Below are 26,016 nucleotides of genomic sequence, written 5' to 3' on the forward strand. Positions count from 1 at the left end.
ATTTTTATGCTGATGACACACAGCTTTATCTGTCTTTGAGACTTAATGATTCTGTTCAACCTCTCTTGGACTGCATTGTGGATATAAAAAAGTTTTTTTCTAATAACTTTCTCCAACTGAGCGATGAAAAGACTGAAGTGATTATTTTTGGTCCTGCGGGTTTTAGAGCTAGTCGTGTTAACACTTTTAGCAATTTTTTCCCTAATGTCAGATCTCATGTAAAGAATCTTGATTTCATCATAGACTCGGACATTGGGTTAGTTAAGTAGATTAACACAGTGGTGAAAAACAGTTTCTATCAGTTACGACTGATTTCTAAATTTAAATCTGCATTGTCTTTTAAACACCTTGAAAATGTTATTCATGCTTTTATCACCTCACGTTTAGATTATTGCAATTCCCTTATGATGTGTCACAAACCAGGGGAAACAGACCAGCCAACCCAGCACAGGGGGCGGGTCCATAGGCTCAGATTGGGGGAGGTGATAGAGGGAGTCTATCTGCCTGTGTAAGTGCCTGCAGCCACTTGGCACATGGCACTGGTCACACCTGCAGCCCATCAGGTGATTAGGGGAAGGATTAAGGGAGCCAGCCCAAGGCCGCAAGGAAGGAGAGTGAGGAACAAAGGACCAGAGAGGCAACACTGCAGGAGTTTTGTTCAGTAAGGAGATTGGCTGGAAAAAGGACTGACCTCTCACTCTGCTCTAAACCCCCCACAGGACAACACCGCATGAAGGGTGACAGACCCCAGGAGGGAAGACGTTAGTTTGTCCCACTACTCTTTTCCTGGCATAAGTTATTAAAGGACACTATGTTAAAGCTAACTGTCTCTGAGTCTCCTATTGTCATTGTGAATCAGTCTCCTGGGTTGCTACAGATGGTGTTCCCCAGTCGTCACTCTCCCGTCTTCAGATGGTGCAGAATGCTGCTGCCAGAATTTGATCATCCACTAGGAAGTTTGATCACATTTCCCCAGTCTTGGCCTCTTTGCACTTGCTTCTTGTCCAGTATAGAGTACATTTTACAATGTCATTGTTTTTAAAGCTCTTAAAGGCCCCTTTGTATATCTCGGACCTCAGACAACTACACTCACCCATTAGGTCACTGAGGTCTGCGGACAAACTACTTTTATACACTCCCCGGTCACGCTGCACACGTACAGGTGATAGAGCCTTTGCGGTTGCCGGTCCTAGGCTGTGGAATCAACTTCCCCTTTCTCTCAGGCAGGCTCCTTCATTGTCTGTTTTTAAAACGCACTCATATGCACTAGCGTTTCCCACTACCTCTTGAGTTGGAATGTTACTTATTTTACTGTTATTGGCCGCGTTTCCATTGACTTTTGGTTTTACTACGTATTTTATGGTGTCTTTTTTGTGTGTTTGTCAGGCACCTCGGTCAGCCTTGCTGTGTTAGTGTGCTTTATAAATAAAATGTACTTACTACCTCTTAAAGTTTAAAATAGAAAGCTCAGAATACAAATAAAACATTTGATGGGATGACCATCCCAGAGCTGACAAACACTTCAAAAGGTGTGATGATGAAATTCACTTTTAATATTCGTTTCATAACACAAGTGAAAAAACAGCTGTAACAAAGCAGTCTAGCCTGTCTGCTTCAGTCTCCTGCCCGACTAAAAGCAAGTGGATAATTCATCAAGCACACCATCGAGAGAACACAACAGATTGAGAAAACCATGAATAATGGATTTGTGGCCTTGCAGATGACAAAGAGGACAACCGGATAAGGAAAAGGACACTGTAAGTTAGTGTAGTGTTGACATACAGTATGAGAGTAAGTTTATTGTCAAGGGAGGCTTAACAGCCGGTTTGGGTTGCTTGCTCTTGCAACATTTTGAACACATATTGTCCCACAGGCTAAAAAGGACATTTCAAACAGAGGAAGCTTTACAGGGCATGTTACACTGTGTGCAATATTAATGTCATGTATCAGAATCAGCATTTCTTTGTCTTTGAACTTGCCCTTTGTTTATCTTATACCAGAAAAAAACAAGACTTGAAGAGAATTATTCTAACTCTTGACGGAAGCAAAAAGTGCATTTGAAATTGAAGTGAAAACATCCACCGCTGAGCTATGACAATGTTTTGAGTAGATGGGTTTTAACTTTTTCTCATATTCATCAATAAATGCTACCATTGTTTAATCATACTTTTTTTGCATCACAATTTCTCCCACTGTAACAGTGTAGACACATACAAGCTCTGTCTCCATGAACATGTGTTGTTTGATGAATAAACATTGCTCTGGAGAACTTATTGTCATTATCATAATTTGATTCACTGTTATTACTCAGTTTGTGTGAGTGTAATACTACAATCTTTGCTGCGAGAGAGGGGGCAAGTTTAAGCATGGCTGAGCATCTAAAATTTTACACTCCGAACTTTACTGGGTCAGGGTTGGAGCCATTACGTCCACCCCTCCCCCCTCCCCCCTCCCCCTACATGTATCACAGGAAGGGTATAGGTATAGCTTGGTTGAGTAGACATCACAAGCTTGTATTTCAGCCTCTCTGCATTGGCTAATTGTGCCTCGTCTGCCAGAAAGCAAACACAGAAGAAGAACAGTTTCCGGATCATGTTGGGTTAAGCCTAGGGGGACTGGAGCAGGGCACCCTGCAGTGGTGCCTGGTGGCAACAAGAGAGTGATATGAAAGGGGCAGAAGGGAACAGAAGGGCAGAGAGACGTTCCATACCATGTAATGTAAATGTAAATGTAAATACCAATGCACGGACTGTCTGTTTAGCTGAATAACTGTTAGAGGACCTCATTAGTTTACACAACATCCTTATTGTGCTTATTATTATTTAATGAAACAACTTATGAGTTATGAAGGATAATATAATGAAATGTAGGTGGGGAGTGACTGCTCTTACACTCAAGGACAATAGATGGCGATGTATGCAGTTTTGGTCCTTGGATCCGCCAACCAGAACCCAAAGGAGTGAAGGACAGTTTCCGGACAGTAGCGGAACTGGCGCCAAATTCGAAAGTACGTGCCAGACAGAAAGTAAACACGGCCGTTTAGCACCAACTCATCTGCAGAAATGGACTTATCAGCTCGTTTTTTCACTAAGCTACGAACATTAGCGGTGTCATTGGAGACCGAAACTGCAAGTCTTCAGCATGCACATCAAAACTTCGACGAAGAGGGTACGGTAGTTATGCCTTCTATGTAAAATGTATAGCTAGCTAATTAAGTTAGCAAGTTAGGCTAACTTGACTTTGCCTGCCAGGTCATCCGGAACCTATCTAACTAAGAATAAGTGTAACTTACGAACAGGGCGGGCTACAGGTAGTTACTGAGTGGGTTTATTTCAATAGCATAATGGCTAGCGGGGTTTCTAGTTTTGTACAACAACTGTCAGGAAGCTTGAACACCGTCTTTGTGTTCAGGGAGCACAGAGTGTGCTGTGCGACTTCTTCACGAGCTGCACTCCGAGGTACGGGACTTGAAGGTAGGTTGAGACTCCCGAGAATGACTTAATTAAACACAGCCCATCAGATGATACTAAGTCATCTCTCATAATCTATACGTTTGACCCCATGCACTTATACCAGAGGGAAGTAGGCGACCAAATTTCCCATCAGCAAGCAAAGGAGACTGAAACCAGGAACTTTATAAAGGCGTGCATGGTGCTCAAGCAGAGGAGCACTGAGGACATCCAGAGACTTCAACGATACTATGAAAAATACGGCTACCAAGCTCCCAAGAATGTACACAAATGTTCAGGTAAGCCTCCTCCACATCAAAGAGCTGGTTGCATGTGTATATTTTGGACTCATCGTTGGGTGACTGTCACTAAATATTTGACTATTATGGGAAGATATGTTTGTATGTATTTCCTACTACAACCATTACTCTCATATCACCTTCAAACTAGCTATGTCTAGCATGCTATTGCAATTCAGTACCAATGCAGTGATAAACTTCCATCCACAGTGGACACAAGGCAAGATACAGAAGATCCTTCTGAAGAGGATGAGGAGGAAGAGGAAGGGAAGGTAGGAGAGGAGGAGCAGCAGATACCGCCAGTGACTCCCATGAAGGTACCCCCTCCTCCCACCAGTGACCCCATGCGAACACCACAGCTCTCTGACTTCGGCCTGTCAGAGATCCACCTGAAGAACGTTCTGGGCGTCTCAGGGTTTTCTTGTGACCCCGTCCCCATGCCTGTGATGCCACTCCCATACCCCTCCACGACCAGGACCGTGCATCTTCCCACGCCCAAAACGCCCAAGTGCACCCTGCGCATGGACGAGGACGACCTGCTGACCCCCCGCATGGAGGACTTGGGGATCTCTGAGGACACCATGTGCCTCAACAACGACTTTACCATGGACTTGCATCGCAAGCATTCTTCAAAGACCCTGAGGTGTGTGTGTCCTCTACGTTTAGTTGAATGCTGTGTCCAATCACTCAACAATCATCGCTTTCATGTTTCGTTACGGATTGCGTTCTGTCTTCCGCAGCTCGTCGGCATCCTCTGGTCTGAAAGCGAGAACGTGCCCGGTCCTCTCCACCACACCCTTGAACCCTGACCTGCACAGCTTTGCTTCCGACGGTATCTTTCCCAGACTGGGATACTTTTACATGAGCAGTATCGTAGTGGTGTTCGGTAAGACTTTGGGAGTGGTTATTGATGTGGTTGCTTTTCGACAGAGGGCATGAAGACTCCAGAGCCACCTGAGTTTTGCACTCCGGGTTTTATGATCACCAAGTCGCACGGAAGCTCCTCTCCTTCTCCCCCGGAACCGACGGGCGACATGTGTCCCAGCCCCGAGATCCCTGCATTCCAGACCCTCTGCAAAACTAGAAAGGTAGATACATAGTTCTGCTGATGACTGTATCAGAGAGATGGCTTTTGCAAACCGTTTGTAACAGACTGTTTGTAACAGTTCTTCACTGTTACAGGATGACAGGGGGTATCCAGCCTCCAGCAGGGGCTATCACAAGGCCTGGGAGTATGAGGTCCCGGAGATGACCATTGGATGTCCAGAGGACAAACACACACCAGAGACGCCAAGCCTGGAGTCATTTATAGGCAGCTCTTTATCCGGTGTAAGTAGAAACTTACAGTATCAGGATCCATTATTCATGATACTATACTAGGTTTATCTTTGGTGTCAAGGAAACAGACTGAAAGAAGGTCAATCTGCGTACATGCATTATTGAAACTAGGAGAACTACTGCATTTCATTTATAAGTCTGTGTCTTTCAGAGGGGTGTAGGAGGGAATGAAGCAGTGGGTGAGTGTGAGATGGGTTCTGGAGGGCCCGGTACACCCTGCGGTCTGGAGCAGGACTGTCCCACCCAGGAGTTCAACCTGTGCAGCCCCAGGGTGCGAAAGGAGTACCCTGAGCCCAGAACCCCTGAGATGCCTGACTTCAGCTCGGTCACACAAGACATCTGTAAAGTACGAACAGTTACTTGACATGCAATGACACCACAAAATGAGGGAGCTGATGTTAAGTGACGTTCCAAGTAATCAAACTAAATGTATCAGTATTCAAGCTCTCCAGCGAGAAATGACTGTTGTTGACAATCTGCAGGGTGAATGGTAACCTTTGGTGGTCCCTTGTATCGTAGATGGTTTCCCGGATGAAGAAACCTCCCCCTGCAGGGATCCAGTCACAGACCAGACCCACAGGAAAGGAGAACAGGTAGAGTCTCAACAACCCAGTGGAACACTCCAGGGGTAGTGAGTCAGATGTGTTACATCAATGACCTGTAACCCGTTGAAACAGTTGCTTCCCCATGGCGTGTTTTATGTCCCCCCTCTCTCCCCGTAGGAGAGGCCAGGGTATGTCTGTGGTGTCAGAGCAAGAGTTCCTGAGTCTGCCCAGCTACCTGAGGCAGATATCTCTGTCCAGCCTCAACCAGACCATCCATCAAATCAACAGTGCTGCAGAGAAGCAGCTCTGTGGTCAGTGTCTCAAAGCAATGAGCCCAACACAAATCTTAAGCTGCTTTCCCCCAGCTGATCCCTAGTGGACTAATGTCCTGTGCTGCCCTCTACAGGCGGAGGTGCTGCAGTGTTTCTGATGGAGGAGCTGAAGTCCATCACAGGCACGGGCACCAAGGCCCCCTTGTACTTCCTGTGTCTGAAGGAGCTGAAGAGGCTGGAGCACTTGCAGGATGTGGGGACCGCCGCCACGTACAGAGTCCTGACACACATCTGACCCCTCCACATCTAGAGGAGCTTACTGGCTGAGCCAGTCTCCCCACAAGAGGATGCATGACTGTATTACTCCATGTTGATACTTTGTTTCTACTTACAGTATGTGAGCTCAAATCTGTCCAGCCTTTTTTAGTGTGTGCGTCTAAGAAATGTGTATAGACATCTACCAATAAATGCAATAATAAGTCAAATGTTTTATTATTTAGGTTTATTATAAACGTTCAAAATTCACCATTTCAGAAGACACAGTAGTTGCAATGGACAAATCAGGGTATTTTCCAGCAAGAAATTATTTTTATCCTGTTTAAATTCCTGTTCCCACTACGTTCTCAAATGAAAAACGGTAGAAAAAAAACAATAAAAAATTCTGACCCAGTACCAGGGTCAATACGGTCTCATGCGCCCAGGAACGGGAGGGGCTCGGTTTGGGGGGGTGATGGCGATATCCAGGTAGTCTCCAATCTGAAAGCGCTGGGACTGTAGAGTCATGGCATCATCAGTGCCCTTCCGGCCAGACACAGTTGTTCCAATATCCTTCACTCTGAAACAAATAAAGTCGTGGAGACGCTCGTTATTAGCGTTGGTATTTATGTTTACATTTGAGTAGAGTGGTACTTAATTGAAACTGCACACATGGAGCTAGGCTACCTATAGCCGGGTCTCTGGGGGTCCGGGTAGACGATGGCAAAGCCAAAATGTGTGCCTTTTTTCCTAGCGTCGGGGTACACTTCTTTCACGAGACTGGTAAGCTCTTTTAAAGTAGCATCCATCCTATGAAAACACACACAAACCAAGTTAAAAAGAAAGATTACTTATCGTTGAATCGTTTAACATGTGTAGCAGTTACATTATGTCCACATATGATCGCTTTACCAGGTGTATATCTGGAGCTCGCTGGATGGGACATTGCCCCTATTAAACTCGTCCATCCTGTGATGCCTTCCCGTAGTTGTGGTGAAAACCCTTAGTAGAAGGGGACATGTCTGTTGAAACGGAGAGAAGAGATTATTTGCATTGTTCAGCGTTCGTTCTACTTCAGGCACCAATAACAACGAATCCGTTTTCAAATAATTGTATTAAAACGTCGACAGCAATGACTACTGTAACAGAACGTTATCCACATTGATCATTATTCAAAGGCTACAATTATGGCTTACACCGTAGGGCGCCAAGCACCACTGCGACACGAGAGCCAGGTTATGAAATTAACCTAGGTTTGTGGTCAGTTAGCAAGTTACCTTCTCTCTGTCCACTGGCTTTTCGGGTTCCTTTTTAATTTCCTCTTGTGTGACTCTCGATTCTACAGCCATATTTTAAAAGGAGTGATGCAGCTTCCGAGCTAATGCTAACGAAATAAGTAAAGCAATAGTCGCATGTAAGTGACGTGGATATGGGCGTTTACAATAAATACGGTGGCCAATCTCATCATCGAACGCGAGTACATCAGAGGAAACTGAAGTGACGACACAAAAGTCCAGCGTTTCTTGTTTTTCAGCCACCATTTTGGGAGTCAAAATATTCGTGAAAAGCTAACACACCTCCACGGGTTTCGTGGCCTTACTATGGTTCACACGTGTGTCGTGACTGGCTGTCGTAACAGAAGAACGCTAGGCACCTCACTGTCTTTTTACCGTTTCCCACGCGACCCCGAGAGAAAACAACGTTGGATTGCAGCTGTAAACCGCGAGGGATGGGTTCCAAATGACGGGAGTAGACTGTGTAGTAATCATTTCATCTCAGGTATGCAGTCTAACTTGTTAAAACCGTCAGTGAGTATGGAAGACCGTATTTTATGGTTCCATTTAATTTACAGTTTCCTTTTTAAACATAACATAATCACTTAGTGGGAAATGCCACATATAAAATATGCTTCTTGCATGGTTTTATTAAGTGTATAAAGTGTATAAACTTTTAATAGTTCATCTTACAGACCTTTTGCTTATACAGAATACATGACATGCTTGAGATCTTCATAATGCACCTCTCAAAGTTTCTATTCCTTCTCTCCCTTTGTTTTCAGGTAAACAGGTGAAGAACCCCCGGTCACCAGATTATGTTCCTACTGTGTTTGCTGCCCCTCCTCCATCTCCAGAGATGAAAGAAACAGGTTCCTTTGAACTTCTAGATAAGCAGGAAGCCCAAGTGGAGGCGGCAAACGCCTTGCTCTTCCTCCAGGGTCAGGGCAGGGTCAAGTGTGAACTAGGCCAGAGCCAGGAGGACCAAGAAACAGCTGAGACCGCAACCTCATCTTCCAGCAGTGAAGAAGGGGAGGAGTCAGACCTTTCGAGTGACAGCAAAAGTAAGGGAGGAAAGCCCACCAAAATGTCTACCACGCCCACCAAGTACGAAGACACCCTCCTGGCGTTGAAGAAGGAGAACCGGGCTCTCAGAGAGGCTGTGGAAAAGCAGTCTCTAACTGAGAACTCCCTCAGGAACGACCCGGAGAAGGTGAGGTTTTACACCGGCCTGCCCAACTACTTTGTGTTTGAGACGGTCATGTGGCTCCTGGCGCCGCACATGGACGGAGCCAAGAACGTGAAGCTAGCCAAGTTCCAGCAGCTGCTGCTAACCCTGATGCGTTTCCGCCTGGACCTTCGCAACCAGGACCTGGCCTACCGCTTTGGCGTGAAGGTCGGCACGGTGACCAGGACTGTGCACAGGATGGTCAACATCATGTCCAACACGCTGGTGCCCACCGCTGTCTTCTGGCCCTCCAGAGCCGAGCTCCGCAAGAACCTCCCTGCAGCGCTGCGCACGTCCTACCCAGACTGCGCTGTCATCATAGACTGCTTCAGGGTGACCTTCGAGAAGCCCGCATCTCAGACCAACCAACAAGAGGCTGCTGGGACACCATCTGCGCAAGGGGCGGGGCGCAACACGCTGAAGTACCTGATAGGTGTGGCCCCGCAGGGCGTGGTCACCTTTATCTCCAGGGGGTCCCCGGGGGACGTCAGTGACAAGAGCGTGGCGGAGGGGTGTGGCTTCCTGTGTAAGCTCCTACCAGGGGACGTGGTCTTGGCAGAGCGGGATCTGGAGATTGGAGAGTCCGTAGCAGCTTGCGGTGCCCTGTTGCAGGTAACGGGGGGCCACGTGGACGCGTACGACGGGGACTCCTCGCTGGAAGAGGCGTCCTTGGAGAGGCAGAGCGTGCGCAGACACGTGGAGCGGGTCATCGCCATGGTGAAGCAGCGGTACGCCATGCTGGCGGGCCCTGTGGAGAGCTGCTTCATGGCTGCCGAGCGCACGTCAAACCTGACCACGTTTGATAAGATTGTGCAAGTGGCTTGTGCCTTAAACAACCTGTGCATCTCTGCTGCTCCTCTGGAGTGATTTTCACTAGAGCTGCTGGTTATGGGCAGCCTGCACTGTGTATGATCTCATACACTAACAAGTGTTTCCTTCTCTGGAGAAAGAAGCTGTTTTCTGGTTAGATTAATTTGTATAATTGAAATGAACAGAGCATTCCTTTGGCTTTAATTTTGGACCAGTATATGCCTGATTTATTTTTTGTAATTGTGGACAAAGTATCAAGGACAGTTTCTTCTTTGTTGAGTTGGGCTCATCAGCTTTTTCAGCTGATGTGGGTTCTTGGGATTTAAAAAGTATTTCCACAGATAACGGAGAATCTGGACCCCAGCTTGCTGGATCCCGTGTTGCTGAAAGCTGATATTTTAACTTATCACTTGAAGTAGTCGTTTTGGACTATGACCGTTCCGTGAAGTTACAGCTGAACTGGACATGCACACAGCCCTCAGGTTACAGTGCCTTAGAGTGTATTGCTGGCACTGTTGTAACAAAACAGCCTGCATTTGTATTTTTTCCGTTATACAGAATGCCTCAAGATCCTTTCCTGACTCTACTTTGTTAGTAAAAACATGCAAGAACTCTCAAGAAGCACTGAAAAGTGTAATATACTGTCACTGAATGCTATGTAAGATTTACTTTGTGCTATGTGTGATTTCTTACCAAATCTTTGCTTTTGTATAATTTGAATGGTGGCAGGTTGAGTTGACTGTTATGCCTTCTATACTCTAGAGATGCTGGGAACTGGATGCCCTCTGGTGTTGGACTAATTTGTGTCTTATGAAAACAGCTTTTGCACACTACCCTTCTTTTGGTTGTATGTTATTGTTCACCAATGTATGTAGGGCCTACATATACCATGACTATGATTTACTACAAATTTGTGGTTCACAAATAAATGTTTCATTCGAAGCTTGGTCTCGTGTCTAACATGACTTTTTACATAATTTATTTAGCTATGCAGATTCAGTCATGTTATGTTTGATATCCATGTTTAAATAGGGGACAGGTAGGCCTGCTGGATAGTTTACAGAGGCGTAGTTTTCTACGCTAAAGTGTGTGAGGCAAAAACGTGTGTTTAAGGGTTGCCATTGCAACTTAAGGAAAGACCTCTTATGAACGCCAATGTAGATATTTGTACTCATTATAACTGCAAATAATAATTTCTAGCGAGTTGATGAGTTATGCAGCCACAGTACTGAGCATTCTGAGAAAATCCCATGTTTTATTGTTTTATTGTTGAAATTGCAAAATGGCAAGCCCCGCCTGGACTGTGTGGTGCTGACGTGCATTGGTCCATCACGTGACCCCTAGGAATGTTAACAATGCAGTAAGTGTCCAACTTCGTACTGCATTCTAATTCTGCCTGGAGTTAGGAGAAAATGGAGTCTCTTCGCATGATATTTACTCAGGCCTTAAGTTAAACAAAGCTTGATACATTCTAAAAGGTGGTTTACAATAAAGGGATTGGATATCGTCCGGAAAAGGGTAAATCGATTGGATTTATGTTCGAATCAGAGCTTTTCCTTAAACTTCTATCACATGGTAAGTTTAAAATTTTACAAATGGAGATTTCCCAAAGTTTAATTTGGGAGAAAACGTTTTTTTTGCGGATACTATAGTCAGATAATAGCAAACGTAAGTCTTTTCTCAGCCAACGCGTCAAACTTTAGGGCGCATGAAGACTGCGGGGACTTAGCTACATTCTCCCTACATTGGAATGTCGGGGCTGCTCTAGCAGAATTGCGTTCCTCTCACCCCAGTTGGCCCAGCTAGCTTAACTTCGGCCCTGCTTAAAGTTGAGAAGGCCCCACAATCTTTTATCGTTTGACTGATTAGACTCGATTTAACCATGTCAATAAAATACCGCTATACAGCTTTTTAAATACTTAATTAGATGCTAAGTTAATGTCTTTATTTGGATTTCATGTTCAGTGTAAGGGGTGTAGTGTTTGGCCTGGCGATAAAATATTTCTACATAGTAAACAAACATTTTACTATTATGAGTTATTTTTGTTATGACCTGCTCTAATATGCAATACTTCTCAAATTTATGGTAGGGTTTGGATGTCTGAAATGTCAGTTCCAATTCCAATACAGTAGCAAATTATTTGGTTGATTATAAAATGCTTAATGGGCACTTTGTGGCTTGTGTGTCTGTATTTATGTGTGAATAAAAACGCGTTGATTGATTTGTTGTATATCTCACGGGACTTTTTTGTTTGTTAGCTAAATGTGTTGTTGACAGTTTGTAAAGCTGCACAGCTTAAATATGTAAACCTGAATCTCTTCGTTAATGTTTGATATCCAGCAAAGTTTGGTTATGTTGAAACAAACCATTTGTGCGTCATTCAGGTGTGCAGACAGGTGGTAGACTAGTCATCTCTCTAAATACAAACTTGAGAACCCCATAACATGCACATGGCAAAGGCACTTAGGCCACAGTGTATCAAACCCAAGACATAAGGCATCAGTAAGATCACAACCCAGTTGAGTCTATTGGATAAGTATTAACATTAATCTCTTGGAATTTATATTAATTTCAGTCTATACACCACCTGTCACATGACTGTGGCCCATGAAGTTATTCTGTTGAACTGGTATCTTAACCAAACTATCCTCATTTTCCTACACATGGGGCTCCTTAGTGTTCTCCAAAGGTAGTGGCAACACCACTGTTTTCAACCAGCAGCGAAGGACCTCTGGGTCAAAGGTCAGACAGGCAGGTTGCACACACCATCAGCTTGGTCTATGCCTGGTTCAAGCAGCAGTGATTTAAGCTTGATCACACGGCTACCCGGTCCCCGTGCCCCCACTGCCTATCGTCAGGCTAACCCTTCGGATCGTTTATGTTGGTCTGCCATGCCGCCTCATGCGATGGAATGAGTCTTCTTGTTGTTACTTGCGGAATGGAATGCTCTCTGATGAGATGCAGCGCTCCAAGCATCGCCAGAATGGCGGCGGAGGAACATCCTGGAGATTGGGCAACTGTAGCGTGGAGTTTGGCATCGCCGTCTTGAGAATGGGTTTGTCTAAAAATAAAAAAGGGAGTCAGGTGGCTAAGCGGGTAGAGCATCGAGCTAGTAATCTGAAGGTTGTCAGTTCGATTCCCGGCCGCTGCACATGATGTTGTGTCCTTGGGCAAGGCACTTCACCCTACTTGCCTCGGGGAGAATGTCCCTGTACTTGCTGTAAGACGCTCTTGATAAGAGCATCTGCTAAATGACTAAATGTAAAAACTATTTTACAAACAGCGAGCGTGTAGTTGCTGTCAAGAAAACCTGCAATAGGCTGAACCCCCATGGGTCATAGCAGGGGTGTGCCTGGGTGGTTTAGACATACCAGGGTGAGTCCTGGTTTAGACAGACCAATAGTCTTGACCAAAGTTAAAGAACTCCTGGTCTTCCAGATCCCAGGGCCATAAGGAACTTGGATGTGTGCTCTAATTGCTAAGGGCGGCCTCTTCTAACACTTGGTTGTTTTGGGTGAAAATCAAGTCTCTTAATCGCTGAACTTGTAATGTTACCACCACATGTATTGACACTGTGGTTGTGTCAAGGCCCTGTTTAGGCTGTTAGCAAAGGCTTAGCAAGGTCATCATGGTTACATTTATAGCTTTGTGTTGAGGGTTGTTGTTGTGGAATATCATGGGAAAAGTGTTTCTAAAGCTGTAGGAATGCTTTGTAAACTCTCATGGAGTATTTCGTCCCAGATAGACCATCATGTACGTCTGTGGCCTGCTTATCACACATGTTGTGTGCACAAACACATTGCTGTCATGGAGTTTTAGGCAGAATGCTGTGATTATACACCAGTAAAGGACTGTTGCTGTGTCACTGTTTCCACATGGGGCTCTGACATATGCTTCTTTCCATTGTGCTTGAATGCAGATAGTGTTCCTCAAGATAAGATTGTTAAAGTGAGATCACACCCTGAGAAGCTAAGTATATGGCTAATCTGATGTGACTGAGTGTCCACTGCCTGACCACTCCTAGACCATAAGCCACCTGACCGCGCCGCGTCCTAACACTTTTTTGGTTTGTGTGTGTCTCCGCAGGCGCAGATGTGCATCAGCATGGTTTGGGGCGAGGGCACCCTGACGGACCCTCACATGTGTGGTGCTGAGGGGGACCTAGACCCCTAGACGCACAGCATGGGATGCCAGTAGGTTTCTGACCAGGAGACAGAGACCCAGAAACACACCCCAGCCCAGAGCCCAAGCTCTACAGAAACACACAGCTCTCGGGCCTACCGAAACACACAGCTCTCAGCCCTCCAGAAACACACAGCTCTCAGCCCTCCAGAAACACACAGCTCTCAGCCCTACCGAAACACACAGCTCTCAGCCCTCCAGAAACACACAGCTCTCAGCCCTACAGGAATCTTTGTCTGTCCTCTCGCCTGTCCCCACAAGTCAGAATCACCTATCAGATCTGGCTAACTAGAGAGCAGAGGTCAGAGAGCTCAAGAGGGCTCTTTTTCGCGGTGTGTGTCTGTGAGGGCGCCCCCCACGAAGGAACCCTAACCAGGGGAGTGCCATGCGGCCCAAGACGTTCCCAGCCAGCCCGTATGTGGGCAACACACGCCAGCGCCTCCAGGAGATCAAGGAGGGGCTGAAACAGCCGGCCAAGCTGGTGAGCCAGGCGCTGCTGGGGGGCAGTGCCCGCGGCGAAGGTGGGCGAGGGGCCGAGGGCAAGGGCAAAGACCCCGGCAGCCGCCAGCAGCAGCTCAGACCCCCCCAGAAGTTCAACAACTACCAAAACGCGCTGCGCGAAATCCGCAAGTCCCTCATGCCCTTCGCCAACGAGTCGGGACCGTCCTCTGGCTCTGCCCACCCAGTCGGCGACGTCAACAGACAGATGCTGCAGGAGCTGGTCAACGCTGGCTGTGACCAGGTGAGGTTTGGTGTGTGTGTGTGTGTGTTCGCGTGTGTGGGGAGTGTGTTCACTGCCAGGTGATTTTGTGTGTTCTGTGTTCATGCTTGTTTTTCTGCCAGACTGGTGGTTGGACTGTGTCAACCTCTCAGTGCTGTGTGAACCTCAGTCTTTGTCACTGCTGTGTGTTGCACTCTGGGTTGTTTTGGTCATAGTGTGTGTGTGCGGTATTTGTGGAGTGAGGAGTGTACTTACAATAATAGTTTGTCCTTGAGCATAACTACAAAGTGCCTAGTATAACCGACTTTTAATAAAAGTACAAGGGAGCAGTTCAAAATGTACAATACAATGCATCCTTTCTGTGCCAAGGGTACATTGTAATAGTGAGTTACACAATGCCAAGTGCATGAGATGTTGAAATATCAGTTTTACGTTTTTTTTCTCTCTCTGGGAGTGAGAACTCTGTGGAACATCAACGCGCAGAGGGACGAGGAGAAGCGGGAACGTTTCCGCAGGAAGCCAAAGGGTCTCGAACCTTTGGCCCAGAGAACACACGAGTGACAATGCTATGTAAGACTGGAAAATCGTAGTAAAAACCAGACTGGCTAGTCAAATCTGTGAGGGTCTAGCAAACACGAAACCGAAACACACAAACTGGTGGCCACAGAGCTGCCTGCGAGGATCTCGACAGATGTGAGGGCTAACTGAGAAGCTGATCTGAAAACAGGCCGTGTGAAGGTGCCCGGGATGTGGAGAATGCTTTTCTCAAGCCCATGCACAACACTATAGAGAAATCCACACTACAGAGGAATGAAGAGCGCTGGCGAGATGGAGAGATTTGAGGCGAGCCAAATAGATTTAGGCCATCAGAAGGCTGCTGTGTGCCTGCTGTGGAGGCCTATGGTCTTCTTCTGGTCTTTGTAACAGATCCGTCTGTTCTGCTTCTTCTCCAGTATGGATTGTAGAACTTCTAGTGGGATGTAGCTGTCCTGGTTTATTTTGGAGTAAGGTTGTATCAGATTTAGACTTACGGATTCTATCGTGTGGTTCAGAGCAATGAGCAAACAGCCTCAAGAAAATAATTTACAAAACACTCTTACCTCTACAGGGGATCACTAAAACACCCAAACAAAATATCCAGAATTATTACAGTTACTATTATCGTGGATGTGCTCTAATTTGACAAGTTTAGCCCCATGTAGCCACAAACCAAGTTACATAGTACATGGGTGTATTTTTATTGAAATGATATAATGCTGTTGGACCGGGAGTGCGGTTTTGGCCTCCAGTCTGTCTGAGTGGGCCAGATGAGGGAGGGGCCTGTCAATACAAACAGGAAGTGGCCATTCAATGGCAGCTGGGTGGAACAGTTCCTTCAGCTACCATCGTGTCGCCACCCAGAATGTGGCCCTGCGTCTGCTGGCCTCCCTGCCTCTCTTTCCTTCCCCAAGCTCTCTCAGCAGCATATAGACTACACAACTTTGATCAAGCTCTTAGAAGTGCATTGAACCTTACCAAAGGCTGTATATAATTATTCTCAAAACAATACATGTTAGAACTGCTTTGCTGTGGATACAAGTGCCTGAGAATTGACAGTAATCCTCATTGATATTCATTCTTTACTACTCAACCAATACCAGAAACCTCCTAGTCATTTCTGCCTGGCCGTCTCCCTTAAAAGTGATGAATTAGGGTACATCTGTAAAGTAGTGGACCTGTGTGTGTGTAATGGAAATGTTGTGTGTGTGCACTCACGTTTACAAGGCCAGCTTCCTCTCTGTGACCCTGTAACTTTCCCAGACCAGTGTATGTGACTGTTCCCACAGTAAAAGACAACCTATCACAGCAGTTCAGCATGTCACTCTGCCCTCCCGATTCAAGCACTTGTAGCTCCCCTTCTAAACCTTTTATGCACGTTGTGTGATGGGACAGGGTCGGTATTTTTAGTCTTCTTGTGACTGGGCGAGGATGAAGGGGGGCACTGGACAGACCATGACTGTGGGGCCTACCCCCCTCCCACCACATTACATTCCAGAGAATACTGGCTGCCGTGTAATTCCGCCCCCCTGCCCCTTTGGCTTGACTCTTATCTACCTCCTCCCCTGGCCGCAAATTACAGAGCAATGTGAGCGTTACATAATCTTAGAGGAGGATATGTTTTTCTTTGGGGGGGGGGGGGGGGGGGGGCTTTGAGGATGCGGAGGTGGAGGAGGGGGAAAGGCGAAAGGGGAGGAGGAAGGAGTCTCCGCCCCCTGCATCAGGACAGGCGCTGCAGTGTACGGCGTGGGCAGCAGGAGACGGAAGGCCTTCCTGAGCTCACTAGGCGTATTTACGCTCTGATCTAGGAAATAACAAACATTGCCATTTATGTAACTGTAAGGTTGATAGAACATGTCTGTGTGTGTGTGGGGGGGGGGGGGCGGGGGGGGACGTACGTAGTCACGTATACATATGACTGTGTGTGTTTGCGTTAGTGCTTTCTCAGGGTAGAGCATGCATGTTCATCATCTGGAGTTGAAGATGATAAGATAAAGGCTGACACTGAACAGCCCTGTTGGTGTCCCACTTGAGTCTATCTAAACTGTCTCTCTCCAGGTTTTCCATATGGCTTTCATTTGCAGGGTCCCGTGGCGGAATGCGGTAGGGAATTGGGTCAAAGTGAAAAGTAATATAAAAAAAAAACGCTTTTGTTCATCTCTCTGTAACAACGATGGCTCTGTGCTGTCACTACGCCCTGGGAATGTGTTTTGTACATGTTTCCCTTCAGTGTGGGGTACGTGTGAGACACTTTCTGCCACAATGTGTTTTGTGCCTGTGTGCACTGTCATTAGTCGGTGAAGTGTGTGTGGTGTTTGGGACAAACAGACTTGGAGATTTAACCATCACAACAAGGTTGAAAATGCGGTCGATATTTTGGGCTGAAAGCCATTGTAAACACACTGCAGACGGTGTGTGAGAAAGAGATCGAGTCTGAGAACTCGATTGACAGCTAAAGGAAAAGACGGACACAAAAGGACAGATTTCAAAATGGCTTGAATTCCTGCTTCCTGGCCTGTGGAATGTTGGGAACATCTGTCGCCGTGACAGCCGGGGTCAAGGTTGGAAGGCACCAACCGGCCCATCCACAGCCTCGTCCACCCAGCCTCTCAGAGGAGGGAGGCTGACGCTCACACAGTGAATGAGAAGAAGGGGAATGGTAGTCGAGAGGAAGGGAGGCTCGACGACGTGAAGGTGATTCAGGAACATGGCTAGGAGGAGGAGGCAGCCAGGCAGCGTCCTCCCTAGTTAAGACGGGCCCCTCACTGAGAGTGACCATAAACACACACTGATGTTTATACTCCGTTTCCTGTGTGTGCGCACGTGTGTGTGTGTGTGGCAAAGTGTGTCTTTGTGCCTGCGTGTTATTGATGGGTGTGTGTATAATGAGTGGGCGAGTGAGAGGGAACAGGACAATGCATGTGTGTACTCCAAAAGTATATTCGAGTCTGGTTGTACGAACACACACACACAGAATGTGTAGAATGTCTGTGGCTGTGGTGTTTCCTGGCTTAGAGCTGAATATGCCCACGGTTGCTATGCAGCGCTGTTCTTTAACCCTCTGGTGTCCAACTGGGATTCTTCCCCAGAAATAGTCTGGCAGGCAGAATAGGAGACGTAGCCGTCCCACTGCACACGAGCATGTTAGTGAACTGCTCATAGTAAGTAAGCACGTGTATATATTACATTTTTACGTAAATAAATCAATTTGTTGTCCATGACAGGGGATGTTTGTTGAAGTTGTCAAAATGTGGTTGCTGTTCCACTTATGACCAGAGGTGGCAGCGCGAGCAGGAATGCCTGTCTGCGTGGCTGAGGTTTGGCTTCCATGACTTTAGGGTGAGGTCATCTGCCATTCAGGGGGATTTCCTCATGTAGGTGTGGGTCCTGGTAGGACTGGACTTATAATACTGTTATTTACAGTGGAGTATGTCTGGAGTTGGGACCAGCTTACTGGTTAAATACAGGAGGACTCATGCCAGGTCATATTGGTACTGGGAATGTAAGTGAAACTAGGCCTCTGACTGTAACAGTGACTAGAACAGTTACTATTTGTAGGTCGCTTTGGATAAAATTAATGACCGAATGGTCAAATGTAATTGTGTGTTGTTGCCTACAAGACCTTACAAATGTTACCTACATTCATCGTTTGTTTTAGAGCGAAACGACAGGAAACGGACGAAGGCTAACATCCGTGTTCGTAGCAGACAGAGAGGGGAGACCCTGGATATGAGACCAGGGTCAGCGCAGAAGTCTGTTACCAAAATCCCCTCTGTGCTCCGTGTTGTTGTGTCCAGCACAGGAAGTGCCTGGTACATGACCCCGAGACGGAGAGGATGCAGGTGCACAAGCGCCTTGCGGGGCAGTGTTTTAACCGTCACCTGACTGGTGTGTGTGTGTTTCAGGAGATGGCGGTGCGAGCCCTGAAGCAGACAGGAAGTAGAAACATTGAGGCAGCGCTGGAGTACATTAGCAAGATGGGCTACCTGGACCCCCGCAACGAGCTCATCGTCCGCATAATCAAACAGACCTCGCCAGGTAACTATACCATGCAGAATGCCATTACACAAGTGCTCATAATGATATGGAATAATCATAATGATATGGAATTTATTCATAGAAGTTCAATAGTAATTCAGTTCATTTGTTCACAGGAAAAGGGGGAATGCCAAACTCAATGGACCACCGGCCTTCGTTGGAGGGGACAAGTGAGGGTGCCATGCCTGCATACCATCAGATGGGGGCACCAATGTACGAAGGTTCCCAGTACGGACCTGAGGGGGAGATGCCTCGACCATACATGGGCGCTCCCCCTGTCATGAACTACATGATGCCCCCCACAGGGGCAGCGCAGGGTGCTGCCATGGGCAACCCTCTGGGCCGGCCCCCCAGCATGGGGCCCTACCCCCCTGCAATGTCGACCCAGAACAACCCCGGCAACCCCATGTACACCCCAGGGCCGCAGCAGAAGGCCTACCCTGGCAGCATGGAGCAGCATGGGCCCATGCTGAGCTACAGCGTCCCTGGACAGCCCCTGCAGCTCCAGCCCCAGCCACCAGGGGGCCCCGGCCCTCACTACGACTACAGTCATGCCCGGCCGCACATGATGGAGCCTTCAGGGTACGGGGTCCAGAGGAGTGCCTCCTTTCAGAACAAGATGGCCCCCATGGCGCCGGACAACTACATCAGCATGCAAGGCAAAGGGGGGCTGGGGCAGAACGGGGGGGTTTACCCTCCTAATCTGTACCTCCCGCCCCACTCTCACCCCCGCCAGTCCAGCCCCACCTCCCACCAGGTCCACATGATGTCTCGCTCCCCCGGGGGGGCCACTGCCATGGGCCCTGACTTCTCCGACATCCCCCAGGGCCTGTTGACGCCCTCCAGGGCCAGCCTCAACCTGGACCTGTACGAGCACCACTGGGTCGGGCCCCAGGGTCCAGACGGGGCCCCTCCATCCAGGCAGCCCCAGCCTCAGGGGCCCTTCCGGGGGGAGGTGCGTGTGCCCAGCAGGACCAACTCATTCAACAACCGCTCCACCCCCAACAACGTCCGGCCCACCATGGCCACACCTGCAACCAACAAGCAAGAGTCCACCCTTGGCCCTCCCAACACCATCACTGCTGTGACGTCACCCCCTATCCAGCAGCCGGTGAAGAGCATCCGGGTAATGAGGCCTGAGCCCAAGACAGCAGTAGGGCCATGTCACCCTGGCTGGCTGGCTGCCCAGGAAGCAGCCGATCCCCACTCCTACATACCCGAGGAGACCTACACCTTGGAGCCAGCCCAGGAGCCCCGCTGCCCGCCGCCACCCTATCCCAAAACCCTGCTGCTGCCTGGGGCTGCTGGTGAGTCTGGGGCGCTGGAGGGGGCTGGAGCCATGGGCGGGGTGCCTGACCTCAGCGGCCCCACCCGGTCTGCGCACGGCAGCGGAGGAAGCGGAAAGGGAGAGGAGGGCAACGTGAAGGAGAAGACCAAGAAAGGAGAGAAGGCAGTGAAGGACAAGAAGCAGATCCAGACATCGCCGGTGCCGGTGAGGAAGAACGGCCGTGACGAGGAGAAGAGGGAGTCGCGCATCAAGAGCTACTCGCCCTTTGCCTTCAAGTTCTACATGGAGCAGCACGTTGAGAACGTGATGAAGACCTACCAGCAGAAACTGAACCGCAGGCTCCAGCTGGAGCAGGAGATGTCCAAGGTGAGTTTAGAAACCAAACTTGTCCTATTCCCTCATGGAGTTGGTAAGTTGATTGGACTGGTTGTATTTAAACTGAGCTTGTGGTGTTTGTTGTAAGTGTGATTGAATGTCACCTGGTGGTTTAGACCTGAGCCATAGATGTTGACAACAGTATAGGACACAGGGCTCTGCTCATATCTTAGCCTGAGGTCCTGGAGGTCAAATGTCAGGAATTCACCCAGGGGCTAAATCTCTCAGACGATACCCAAAGCCACAGAGTTCATGGTTGTTTTTGCTTGGGCATGTCCAAAATCATTGCTTAAGCTTCTGACCTTGGAACACCTTGTTTGACAAACAAGAAAGTCAACAAAAACCAGCTGCGTCCAGTTTTTTTTTTGTCTGTTCTTGAGTCATGCATCTATTTTGGTATTCATCCCTTTGCTCCGTCTTCCCCTCCCTGTATACCCCCCCCCCCCTCCCTCCTCAGGCTGGCCTATCAGAAGCGGAGCAGAAGCAGATGAGGAAAATGCTCAACCAGAAGGAGTCAAACTACAACCGCCTGCGGCGTGCCAAGATGGACAAGTCCATGTTCGTCAAGATCAAGACGCTGGGCATCGGCGCCTTTGGCGAGGTGTGCCTGACGCGCAAGGTGGACACGGGCGCCCTGTACGCCATGAAAACGCTCCGCAAGAAGGACGTGCTCAACCGCAACCAGGTGGCCCACGTCAAGGCTGAGCGCGACATCCTGGCTGAGGCCGATAACGAGTGGGTGGTGCGTCTCTACTACTCCTTCCAGGACAGGGACAGTCTGTACTTTGTCATGGACTACATCCCCGGAGGTGACATGATGAGCCTGCTCATCCGCATGGGGGTGTTCCCCGAGCCGCTGGCACGCTTCTATGTGGCGGAGCTGACGCTGGCCATCGAAAGTGTTCACAAGATGGGCTTCATCCACCGCGACATCAAGCCCGACAACATCCTCATCGACCTGGACGGACACATCAAGCTGACGGACTTCGGCCTCTGCACGGGCTTCCGCTGGACACACAACTCCAAGTACTACCAGAAAGGTGAGTGACTTGAGTCCCTTTTTAAGTGAGTCACGTGACCCGTGGGCCGCAGTATTTCATGGCCTGTGTGTGTGGTCTCCAGGGAGCCACGTCAGGCAGGACAGCATGGAGCCCAGTGACTTCTGGGACGATGTGTCCAACTGTCGCTGTGGCGACCGCCTGATGACCCTGGAGCAGCGCGCCAGCCGCCAGCACCAGCGCTGCCTGGCCCACTCCCTGGTGGGAACGCCCAACTACATCGCCCCAGAGGTGCTGCTACGCAAAGGTGAGTCAGAGAGAGCCAGGCTGGGGGATCGCAGAGAGAGACGGTGGTATTCAGGCTGGGTTTGATGGAAAACATCCCCAGGGAACTCCAGGGGCACCAATAGGCAGCCTTGATGCACACCATTTAGGTGTCTCATAGCGAGGAACACGCTAGTGACGCTAGCTGTGCGTGAAGTTGTCTACCGTTGTGGTCTCTGCAGGCTACACCCAGCTGTGTGACTGGTGGAGTGTGGGAGTGATCCTGTTTGAGATGCTTGTGGGACAGCCGCCCTTCCTGGCCCCCACCCCCACTGAGACGCAGATCAAGGTTGGTCGAACTTCTCTCCCTGCCTGCCTTCTGATCATTCACAATGTGAAGTTGGGAAGGCTACAATATCCTTACCTCCCTCTCCCCTCTCCAGGTGATCAACTGGGAGAGCACGCTGCAGGTGCCCCCCCAGGTGAAGCTCAGCCCGGAGGCCGTGGACATCATCGGCCGTCTCTGCTGCTCTGCCGAGGAGCGTCTTGGCAGGAACGGCGCTGGAGAAATCAAGGCCCACTCATTCTTCCACCAGATGGACTTCTCCAGCAACCCGCGCACCCAGCCAGCCCCTTACCGACCCAAGATTGCCCACCCCATGGACACGTCAAACTTCGACCCTGTGGAGGAGGAGGGGGGACCCGGGGCGTGGAGTGACAGCGGGGACAGCGCTCGTGCCTGGGAGACGTTGTGCTCCCCTCACGGGAAACACCCGGAACACGCCTTCTACGAGTTCACCTTCCGTAGGTTTTTTGACGACAATGGTTGCCCCTTCCGCTACCCTAAGCCCCCCGAGAACACCCACGACCCGTCCAGCAGCAGGGCCGGCAGCCTGGGCCCTGAGGAAGAAGATGAGGAGGATGAGGAGGAGGAGGATGAGGAGGAGGAAGAACAGGCAGAGGGCTGTGAGCCTGTGTATGTGTAGGACATACTGGTTGGCCTCTCCTCCAATCAACAACCCACAACTGGCCGTTTGTCAATGCTCTACTCAGAAGCGTGCGTGTGTGTGTGTGTTTTTGTGAGATTGAGAGTGAAATTGAGAACAGGATGACCTGACAACTGTTTAACAACTCAGCCACTACTGTGTGGAATCTCCAGCGTTAGGAGACAGAGCGAAGCAGGACTCCCCCTGACCAGGACCAAGAACCTCCATACTGTGTATGACTGAGCAAGGTGTGGGACATACTACCTTGACCAGAGAACAGATACCTGAACAGAAGGTCAAAGGTGTTCCGCGGTCAGAACATCAAGATTAAGAGTTTGAACCTGGGACCATGACTCATTGTAGTCTTCATGGTCCTAGTGCTCTGTGATTCCCATTCCTTTCACTGCGGGTCTTATCGAGATCCCTGGAACTCCAGACTGGCCTGTGGGTAGGAAGCTTACGCAAACACTTCCTACTTCCTGTTTCAACACTCCCTCCTCTATTGGTGACTGGTGATCCGGAACCAGTATCTTTCCTTTGAGGTTAGAGATGGACTGAACTGACTGGTAGTACAGCAAACTGGGGAACTATTCAAATATTACAAATGTCTCACAGTAGAGCCAAAATAATCTACCAAACATTCTCACGCACACACATAAAAACAATCTATACAGGACTCTCTGTGAATGTTGCATTAGGTGTTTGAAATAATGCTCCAGTGTTTCCAAAGATTGTTGTTGTCAAATCAGACAATCTCAGCATAGTCATATGTTGTTTTGACCCTGCAGCCCCACAGTCAACCGGAGTCCCTCTAGTGGTAACGCAAGCACTGTGACCTCTTGTGCTGTAAACTACCAATGAAAATTGAGATTCAGAATGAGTGTTAATATTTAGCTGAAGACACAATCTCTATATGTAAAGTATGGAGTTTTGATCAGTCTGACTGTTTGGGTTGATGAGTCAATCAATGCAAATTATTCTCCAGCTGATTGTGTTCAGTTCCAAGGATATGTGGGACTGAAAGTGTGGGCCGTGTTTTTTTCTGTGGGCAGGAGCCATTCTTCCCCTCGGTTGTTGACTGTCCTTCTTCATACTTACACTAATCACATTTTATCCACCTTAACATTTCAAAGCTCCACCCACACACGCGCGCGCACGCACAAACACATGCGTGCAGACACACACAGGCACACACTCTTTCAGTATTACAGACGTGCAAGTGGCACTGCTGTCCCGCCCATGGTGATCTGAGCGCTGAGTTTTCTAGTTTGGAGACAGATGCCTGAATAATGAATAACTGAATTAAAAGTTAAAAACATGTGATAGCGTTACCATGTGCAATACAGAAAACACAATATAGTTTTCTAAACACTTAATATCCTTTTGAACTTTTAATACTGAAATACGCTATGTACAAATATATTGGTTTATATTATATCTGTGTAGTTACATGACCCCCCATGCTGCTTATTTTTGTGATTAATATTATTTACATTATTATCATTTCAGTTATACAAGTGTTTTTGGTGTGTGCAGAACAAGTGTGGGTTTGACTGTGTGTGTGGTTTGGAAAGTGAGGAACTATGTGCCTTCTAGTAGAATGTTGGTGCGTGTTCACCTCATGGCACTCAGTGTTGAGGCTGAGTACCGACAGTAGTGATGGCTACCCCCCCCTCTCTTTCTCTCTCTCTTTCTCTGCATCCAGGCTGGCCCTGTATGTAAGAAGGGGGGGTGGGAGGTGGGGGGGTCACAGGTAGGGGTGAGGTGGGAGGATTACAGGTAGAGGTGGGGGGGTCACAGGTAGAGGTGAGGGGGAGGTGGGGGATCACAGGTAAGGGTGGGGATCACAGGTAGGGGTGAGGGGGAGGTGGGAGGTCACAGGTAGGGGTGAGGGGGAAGGGGGCGGTGAACAAGGAAACCAAGAAGGGACACAAGTTAGAGAGGCAGCAAGAACGAAGAATAGAAGCAGGGTTGAAATGTGAGAAGATCGATTATTATCTCAGTATTTCTAGACCATGTGACAAAGAGTTTGGTACATTTTAATTTATCCACAAGTTTATTAGGCTATTGTGTTGCAAAACTATGTTTGTTCCGGCCTCAGAGCAGGAAATTGTTTTCTCCAATATCTCTGTGCTCATTGACAATCAATAATGTTGTTCTTTATATCACATTGAACATCATTTTTCGCTTTTTATATCAAACTTCAACACCATTCTGTTTTTTGATGTTCCATGTCAGTTTGCCAGCACCTTATCCGAAAGGTGAAAGTAATATTTGAAGCAATTACAAATGTGTTATTCAGACATGCTATTGTTTTAGCTCGCTCCCAGCCTGAGCTGCAAAGTTACTTATTTGCTTTAAAAAATCATGATTTCCAATAATTTGATCATCCTCAAAGCAGGAAATCACCACACCTGTTCACATTCACATGGGTGGTCTACTCAGTGAACAATAGCTTTATATTAGAATACTTCTCTCTGGGTCAGGTCTTAGAGTGTGTGAGAGCATGTGTGTGATGTTTGTTCTGGATTAGGTTGGCTCCCTGTTTGAGTGATGACTGACAATCTTTGACTGCCTTGATATCCTTAGATCTGATTCATGTTGGGACTTTCTTACTTATGAACCTTTTTTGTAGTTTTACTGTGGGGAGTTTCTCATGGTCTTGGTTCTCCTTAATGTATAATACCATTCTGTTACTTTTGAATATATATTTATACAGATATACATATTTTTTGTATCTTTATTCTTTTTCATTTCTTTGACCTAATGTTCAAACCTCTGTGTCTACTCAGTATTATAGGCAGCATCATTTGACAACATATATCTCTTTTTTACATTTTATGTATGAACTGAGAATTTGTAAAGATTCCTTCACTGTCCTCACATGTAAAATATATGTATAAATTAAATTAAACTTTGACTAGTGTTTTTATTTTCATTCTCTACAAACATGTCAGCAGCACATTGTTACATTCTAAACACGGGAGTCAGGTGGCTGAGCGGTTAGCAGTCGGGATCGTAATCAGAAGGTTACCGGTACGAATTCTGGCCGTGCATTATGACATTGCGTCCTTGGGCAAGGCACTTCACCCTACTTGCCTCAGGGGGAATGTCCCTGTACTTACTGTAAGTGGCTCTGGATGAGAGCGTCTGCTA

General features: G+C 47.9%; 4 protein-coding genes across 4 annotated transcripts; 3 read left to right on the plus strand and 1 right to left on the minus strand.

The window, feature by feature from the left end:
• Positions 1-3,002: 3,002 nt before the first annotated feature.
• On the plus strand, positions 3,003-6,388 carry ska3 (spindle and kinetochore associated complex subunit 3). Its single transcript, XM_047047446.1, has 11 exons — positions 3,003-3,168; positions 3,412-3,473; positions 3,577-3,748; positions 3,959-4,391; positions 4,489-4,580; positions 4,679-4,836; positions 4,931-5,077; positions 5,238-5,432; positions 5,606-5,679; positions 5,809-5,942; positions 6,038-6,388. Exons 1-11 carry the CDS (start codon positions 3,063-3,065, stop codon positions 6,196-6,198), a joined length of 1,734 nt encoding a protein of 577 aa, XP_046903402.1. The 5' UTR covers positions 3,003-3,062; the 3' UTR covers positions 6,199-6,388.
• A 2-nt stretch (positions 6,389-6,390) lies between these two features.
• On the minus strand, positions 6,391-7,593 carry sap18 (Sin3A-associated protein). Its single transcript, XM_047047448.1, has 4 exons — positions 7,436-7,593; positions 7,071-7,180; positions 6,846-6,968; positions 6,391-6,738 (listed from the first exon to the last, which is right to left on the minus strand). Exons 1-4 carry the CDS (start codon positions 7,505-7,507, stop codon positions 6,582-6,584), a joined length of 462 nt encoding a protein of 153 aa, XP_046903404.1. The 5' UTR covers positions 7,508-7,593; the 3' UTR covers positions 6,391-6,581.
• Positions 7,594-7,675: 82 nt separating this feature from the next.
• Positions 7,676-10,046, plus strand: LOC124485696. The gene is made up of 2 exons (XM_047047447.1): positions 7,676-7,937; positions 8,218-10,046. Exons 1-2 carry the CDS (start codon positions 7,760-7,762, stop codon positions 9,525-9,527), a joined length of 1,488 nt encoding a protein of 495 aa, XP_046903403.1. The 5' UTR covers positions 7,676-7,759; the 3' UTR covers positions 9,528-10,046.
• A 3,750-nt stretch (positions 10,047-13,796) lies between these two features.
• lats2 (large tumor suppressor kinase 2) lies at positions 13,797-24,605 on the plus strand. The gene is made up of 7 exons (XM_047046661.1): positions 13,797-14,395; positions 18,817-18,949; positions 19,066-20,603; positions 21,070-21,652; positions 21,735-21,917; positions 22,117-22,223; positions 22,318-24,605. The coding sequence occupies exons 1-7, from the start codon at positions 14,039-14,041 to the stop codon at positions 22,858-22,860; spliced, it is 3,444 nt and encodes a 1,147-aa protein (XP_046902617.1). The 5' UTR covers positions 13,797-14,038; the 3' UTR covers positions 22,861-24,605.
• The last annotated feature ends 1,411 nt before the right edge of the window (positions 24,606-26,016 follow it).

The sequence above is a fragment of the Hypomesus transpacificus genome, chromosome 23 (genome assembly GCF_021917145.1).
Source record: "Hypomesus transpacificus isolate Combined female chromosome 23, fHypTra1, whole genome shotgun sequence".
In the NCBI taxonomy this organism is placed as follows: domain Eukaryota; kingdom Metazoa; phylum Chordata; class Actinopteri; order Osmeriformes; family Osmeridae; genus Hypomesus; species Hypomesus transpacificus.